Below are 7200 nucleotides of genomic sequence, written 5' to 3' on the forward strand. Positions count from 1 at the left end.
GCTATCATTAGATAATTTACAGTTTCCCATAGACTATAAGGCTATATATAAAATGATAGAATATTAGGGCCACAGAGGGGAAAAAAACACAAGTCATAATATTGTAACCAGTTGTTTTAAAGGAGGACAGTTGTTAAAATGACAGATGTGGGGCATTTCGTGAAATTGTACTTCAGTATGGTTTCATAAACAAAGACATGCTGATGTGCCAGAATATTAAGTATCACATTGTCATAAGTATCAAAACTGTAAAAACAATATGTAGCTTTTCTGCAGAAAGAACCAGCCTCATAAATTTATGACTTTATCCTTTTTCTTCAGTGTGGCCCTAGTACTCTGTCATATAAACAAATACACATTCCATATGAATATAAAAACACAATGTGTAACATTATGTTCCTTTATTGAATAAGGACAAAACAAAGCAGGTAAACCATCAGCTCCTTTCGAAACTGAAGTCACAGTGACTCTACAAGATGGAAAGCACAGAATCCAAGCATATTATACAAAATGATACATACACATTCAAAGGTCTGTATATAACACACCCTGCATGTCTGCACACTAAAATAAATGCAGGACAAATCCATACACATCAACTGAACAGACAAATGAATGGATGCAGTAGCCTCCCTGCAGCCTTGTATTACACACAGTATACCGCACAAACATCATAAGAGGCCAAATTCGTAAAAAAACGAACCCAAAAAAACCCAAATTCCTCTGCCACCGCAGGACATATTTAACCAAAATTGAAAGCACACATACTAACTAAAATAATTCAACACATATTGGTCCCTCAGCAGCCGACCACTGTCGTCATCAGGGAAGATTGCCGGATTGTCCCAGTCCATGGCTGGTGGCACTCTGGGGGCCCTCTCCTTCCTCAGGCAGGCCACATTGTGGAGGACAGCACAAGCCACAGTAATATCACATGCCCTAACAGGGCTGACCCTTAATTTGTGAAGGCAGTGAAAGCGTGCCTTCAGGAGGCCAAAGGTCATTTCAACTCTGGCCCTGGTCCTGGCATGGGCATGGTTGTAGGCCTGCTGTGCTTCCTGGGGGTCTGTGAAAGGTGTCAGGAGAAAAGGCTGGCAGCCATACCCCCTGTCTCCCAGCAACACACCAGAGAATTCACCTGTCAACACAAAATCTCATCATTACTACCTCATAAACACAGTGATATTCTTGACACAGCCATGATGGTTATAAATAGGGGTTGTGTGGCTTACCTTGTGATAGGCACTGATAGATTTCAGAGGCCCGAAAGATTCTGGAGTCATGGACTGAGCCAGGCCATTTTGCCACAACATTGCTGATCACACAGTCAGCATTGCAGACCATCTGAAATCATAAGATGAGGAATATTACACCAATCAATGCACATCACTGGCAATGCAGAGTGTTCGTCAATGGACAATATCAAAAAGTTATGTTCACCTGAACATTAATGCTGTGAAAGGATTTCCTATTCACAAAATCGGCCTCATGGGCACCTGAGGGGGCTTTTATCCTTATGTGTGTGCAGTCCACTGCACCAATGACATTGGGGAAACCTGTCACACAAAGTAATGAGTATCCTACTATGTGTTAACAGTTGTCCTGTAATTTGTAGATCCTCTTACCTGCAATCCTATAGAACTCCTCTTTGATGTCACAGAGTCTTCTGTGGCCAGGGAAGGAGATGAAGACATCTGCTAATGCTTTGATAGCCAGACACACACTCCTTATTGTGCGGCAAATTGTGGCCTTGTTCAGCTGTTCTGCATCCCCCACTGAGTACAGGAAGGCTCCACTAGCAAAAAAGCGCAAGGCCACACAAACCATTTGCTCCACACTCAGTGCATGGCTCCGTGCAGTGCGGTGCTTAATCCTGGGACCCAGTAGTCTGCATAGATACCTGATGCCATCTGCAGAAAACCTGTATCTTTCATATAGATGGTCATCAGGGAAGGCCAGTGGGTCCAACCGGTCCCTGAAGACCCTTTCTCGCCTGAAGGCTCTCCTCAGCACAAGTGCTTCTTCATCCACCACATCTCGCACGAATGGGCATGCCATTGTCAGAGCAGAAAGGAACACACAATTTTGGGCCTTCATATAGGCTAGTGGCCACACCTGGTGCTGGGGGGGTGGGCAAAAGAGGGCGATGCCTTATAACGATGACTTGGTTGTACTGATTGCTGGGAAAATAAAAAAAACCTTAGAAAGATGCCACCGTCCTGTGTGCTCACAATAAGAGCTCATATGTCATGGCTCACTTGACTTTACGAGAATATACCTAATTTTTATTTTCAGCTGTGTCATCTTCTTGGAGCTGGGGGAGGAAAGAAAAATAATGATTAATACATTTGTGTTACAGTTAGCATACAGTGTACATTGAAGGCATATCTCACCTCCCTCTCAAGTTTTTTTATTTCAAGGTCCAGTTTCCTAATTGTCCTCTTTTTTATTTCGGACTCCAGTGCAAGATTTTCCATCTTTTTCTTCTTGTACTGAATGTCTATGTCTGCCAGTTCTATTTGGCGCCGGAGGTGGTTGCCATACAACTTTCTGATAGCTTGTGAGCTCTGTGAACACAATACAATTAGCGCAGCTGGAATTTGGCAGGATGTGGTGTCCTTTTATTAATACGCACTATGTTGCCAGGCTGGTTTTCCCACTGTATAGCATCTGGGTCCTGTAAAAGAAATTAGATTTTTTGATTTTGATGAGGACTCCTCACCATTGTAGAGTAAATAGTACTTTCACAGTCTTAACATGATACCTCATGCCTTCTGGAATCCAGAGAGATGGTCTCCTCCTCATCATCGTCTCCATCATGTGCTGTTGCTGCTGCACTGGGGCCTTCACCCTATCACATTTAATCGGATTCATATTGAAGCTAGTAGACAAGACATGCCAGGCCTACAGTATGCCTTTGATGGAGTACTCACTGGATCAGCATCGTCTGGTGCTTGTGCTGGTGGCTCTAACAGGAACACAGTGCTGCCAGACACTGCAAGGCAATAGGTAAACCAAAGTCAGACAGTCCAAATTGATTCAATATGAATGTGGTTGTATCCCATGTAGAGATGGAAGGACATACCTTGAATGAAGCGGGTGGCATCTTGGGAGGAACCTATGCTCGTCTCTTTCCCCCCAGGGATCCCCTCTAAGACGGGCCTGCCTTTATTTAGCTCCAAGGCCATGTCCTCTGCTGGGGTAAGGTCAGCCTTTGGTGACCCACCACCCGTGCCTTGTCTGTGGGTATTCTTTTTCACTGCTAAAACAGTACAGACAATGTGTGAGCAGGCACCTTCTGGGTACAATATATGCTTGTGCTTTGTTAAATATTAGTCAGGGACCATACCATTCTGCAGAATGTTCTTGTATTTGATTTTGACCTGCTGCCATGTCCGTTTTGGCCCGTTCATGTTTAATCTACACACACACACACATATTTAATGGAGTCACACTGCAAAAAATTACTTGGTATTTTTGTCTTGTTTTCAGTAAAAATATCAAAAAATTTATCATAGCTTTATACAGTGTGATGGAGTTACTTTACACAATTTCACTCATATCTGCAGTGCATTTCAATAAAAAATTTAACCGTTTCATAATTACAGTACAACTGCATTTTTGGAGATGTGAATTAAATATTTGAATTGTAATTGTGATGTTTCAGCGGAGCGGTGAGTATGTAATTGTGCACTACTTACGCATTCAGGCGGTCTGCAATACTTTGCCACGCTTTTTCTCTTTGCTTTATCACTGTGGCGGTGTTGCCTTTCTTCTTAATTATATCTTTTACCTCCTCGTATGCCTCCATGAGGATTTGTGCTTCCGACGGGGAAAAGTACGCGGCTCTAGTTGCCATGGTAAATCAGTTAATCTGTGATCTGTGGCGGGGTCTATTTGAGTGAGCCGTGAGCGCGCACCTATCCAGGATTGGTTTCACCTGGCTTAATGAATCCGTGTCTGCTCATCCTGGCTTGGTCTTTGTGCAACCAATTAAGCCTGGACGCACATGTTTTGGCTTCATTGAGCTCAGCTGAGTCATTTATCCCGGATGTCTTAATTCTACTTTTGTGCAACAGGCCCCAGGTGTCGGACTCAGCACACAAGTCAGAATTGAGGTAGGCTAAGAAAACATTACAAAACTAAAGAAAGTTTCTAAATGATAGGTCTACCGATCATCTTATTTTTACTAAAACATAAAAACAATATTACATGAAGCTAAAAACAATTGTAGATTGCATTAACTATAGGTGTTAAAAGGGCAATAGTAGTTATTTGTTAAGTTGCCCAGGCAGAGCATGTTTTGGATAATGACCATATTTGGTAATTGTTTGGTCATGTGACTCCACTCCACACGGTATAGTTTTAGGTTTGCTTCATGGCACGAATAGATGGAGTGGCAGTTTGGTTCGAGTGATAATTACTCATAAATGTACAGGAGACTTTGTGTGCGTCCATGTATACGTAAGTTGACTTTGTATCTTGTCATTATATGTTCGTGATAGTTTACCTTGCTCATAATTGTCATGAGGAGTGTAATTTGATTAACCTAGCATGATGGTACTGTTCGTGAACTCCCTTAGCATAAACTGCTAATGTACAAATACGAGTGTTGAAGTTTACCGATGCTAACCTGTTGAGCGGTCTTTCATTTAGCGTACATGCCCTTGTTGATTTTAAAGTAAGCCAGTGGCATGTCATTACTTAAGAGGTTGAATTCTTAGTTCCCTGTATAATTCGTTATTTAAATGTACCATACAGGGTCGTGTATTAATGTACATTCTGTTTGTACTCACCCACCTACAATACATTCCTCATTTGTGTTAATACAATACAAAGTGTTAAATCAATCTGGATATCCAAGCCTCCATTCTTTCCCATTCTAATCGGATGACCATCAGTGATTACAAATTTCCCGAACCCCCTCTATAACAGTAGGTGTCCCTGCCAAAGCTGATATCAAACTTGTGTCCCTGAACTGTTACATAGTGGGTTAAGCAAGGGGAGTTTCTATAGCCTAGTAGTGCATTGTGCACAACACGCTTGGAAGAAGGGATATGAATAGGGGCCTGTGCCCCAGTACAGTTTTATGTCTAACAACGCCACTGACTTAACAGTTAATGCTGTTAGACAACTAGAAACTTTCATTCTGATAGAACTAGAACAAATATTTTAAGAAACATGAATGTAGTTTATAATATTTTCTTAAAACACTGGGACATTATAGATTTTGTAAGCACGCCATGGATTAAAAGGCTTGGTAGTCAAAGCTAAGTAGACCCAGAGCCATATAAAAAGAGAGTTGCGACACTTCCATAGACATCCATTGTAACTGAAGAAGGCGGCAGTAAAGCGTGTCATTTGCGACCTATAGTCCCAAACATTGTATTTTCCAACGTTCAACCCCATTCATGTTCAGTGTTCCGAAGCAAGTTAGCTGGTAAATTGATCAAATCACTGCATTATTTATAATATTTTCAATACTTGTAAGGGCGTAATAGTTTGTGAAAGACCCAGAGAAACACAAATATCCGACGAGGCAAAATCCCGGACAATTTTGGAATCCCTGCTGGACGCATTGTTTAGGTCTCGAAAAGAGGCCATGTCCGGGTAAAAGAGGACTTCTGGTCACCCACATTTTATATAGCCAGCTTTACTTAAAGTGTATTGTAAAATATAGCTTGTTAGATTATAAATGCAGTTAGAGCTAGACTGTAGGTCTAGTATCTAACGTAAGCAACACTTTTACTGTAGGTAGCTAGAGAGCACGAGTATCATAACCAGAAGGTCGTTGGTTTATAGTCTGTCAAATTAGTTATAATTATTGCTGTTCGTTGGCATACAAAGTTAGTCTTCTCTTATTAGCATAGTTAGTACATCTAATTAGAGCTAGCAAGTGATCACGTGTCGGCGAGATCAGAGTGTCGTAACTCTCTTTTTATATGGCTCTGGCCCATTGGTTGCGAATCGTTGCTCGTGCGTCATCATGCCATGTTCACATCGTGCAGTCGCAACTATGTCACTTGCTTTCCATGTGAAATCAATGGTATACTTGAATACTTCACTTCATCGCGCTGTTGTTCCGTGTATTGACCACAGCCCATCACTCGCGCACTGTGCTCGTAAATTATTTTTCGCAATAAGTTCACACATACCTATTTTTGGTGCAAATGCGAGTGACATACTCGCACTGTAGAGCCCTATAGGCATGATTTGAAATTCCCTTCCATGACAAGTTATGGCACCCCAAACAACCTTTTTAAAGCACTACAAGTAAGCTATTATTTACAGCAGCAACCCAGTCATCCCGTTGTCCCGTTTTTATGTCCCATATATAAATAGGACTAAATTACAGCTGTTTGAAGTTTAACCAAATCTGACAATGCTTGCCATTGGAGAAATGTCTTATTTTCTGATAAATCAAATGCCTAAGTCTGTGAATGGCTTAGTAGGATGAGACGCAGTGCTGATGTGCGAAGGTTTTTTTTTTTTATTCTGACAGAAATGACAGTTTCAAGTCTTCTGGTTTATCCCAGTGTAACTATCTATTATGTCAATTTTACAACATTTTGCCATTTTGAAGGAGGAATCCGCCATTGCTGCTTGCAGCTATATTTTCCTGTAAATTTGTGCCTTCCCTCCAGTCGATGGAGCGCTGATGAGGTAAAACCATGTTCCTGTTCAGAGAGATGCTAATATTGTAAAATAATCTTATATTTATGGGTAATTTGTATTTTATTTTGGTTATAAATGTTTTTTGTAATTATTGTGGCGTATATCAGTGTGAATATGTTTATGTTAAGGTACAACACTTTTATAACATGCTAAATTACCAATGTTAAGCTAGCTAGGTTACTGTAGGTCAGTTTCATGAGGTTCCTTTTGAATTAATGAATGTACGAGCATGTGCAGTGGTTGAACCATTTATTATTTGTTCACACAGAGAAAATAAATGTCAACCAGACAAGGCATCTGTTTCCCTAGCAACAGAGGTGTTCGGCTACGCCGGTCACATGAGGATGTGTGTGTGTAAGTATTTTTTGTGTGCGTGCATCATCTGACTAGGTGGTGTGTTTGTGTACCTGTGTTTTTGTGCATTTGTGTGTGTGTGCCTGTATGCGTGCATATGTGTGTGTGTGTGTGGGGGGGGGGGGGGGAAGAGGTAAAAACCCCACAAGATCTTGCAGTTTGAACTCTATT

General features: G+C 41.3%; 1 protein-coding gene across 3 annotated transcripts; it reads right to left on the bottom strand.

The window, feature by feature from the left end:
* Nucleotides 1-363: 363 nt before the first annotated feature.
* Nucleotides 364-4076, bottom strand: LOC136951412 (putative nuclease HARBI1). Of its 3 annotated transcripts, XM_067245786.1 has the most exons (13): nt 3702-4076; nt 3350-3420; nt 3086-3262; nt 2934-2995; nt 2765-2851; nt 2636-2677; nt 2394-2567; nt 2292-2314; nt 1901-1945; nt 1626-1795; nt 1441-1556; nt 1233-1344; nt 364-1138 (listed from the first exon to the last, which is right to left on the bottom strand). In XM_067245786.1, the coding sequence occupies exons 1-13, from the start codon at nt 3857-3859 to the stop codon at nt 768-770; spliced, it is 1608 nt and encodes a 535-aa protein (XP_067101887.1). In that variant the 5' UTR covers nt 3860-4076; the 3' UTR covers nt 364-767. The 3 variants fall into 3 exon arrangements, with proteins under 3 accessions (XP_067101887.1, XP_067101886.1, XP_067101885.1); XM_067245785.1 differs by having other exon boundaries at nt 1441-1532; nt 1626-1945; XM_067245784.1 differs by having other exon boundaries at nt 1626-1945.
* Between the last annotated feature and the right edge of the window lie 3124 nt (nt 4077-7200).

This window comes from Osmerus mordax, chromosome 11, assembly GCF_038355195.1.
Source record: "Osmerus mordax isolate fOsmMor3 chromosome 11, fOsmMor3.pri, whole genome shotgun sequence".
Classification (NCBI taxonomy): domain Eukaryota; kingdom Metazoa; phylum Chordata; class Actinopteri; order Osmeriformes; family Osmeridae; genus Osmerus; species Osmerus mordax.

Excerpts from the sequence above, each read along its gene's own strand:
- LOC136951412 (XM_067245784.1), bottom strand. The coding sequence starts at position 3,859 with ATGGCAACTAGAGCCGCGTACTTTTCCCCGTCGGAAGCACAAATCCTC. Across the intron at positions 2,315-2,393 it reads TAAAAAAACTTGAGAGGGAG|CTCCAAGAAGATGACACAGC; the intron begins GTGAGATATGCC and ends TTCCTCCCCCAG. Across the intron at positions 1,345-1,440 it reads TTCACAGCATTAATGTTCAG|ATGGTCTGCAATGCTGACTG; the intron begins GTGAACATAACT and ends TTATGATTTCAG.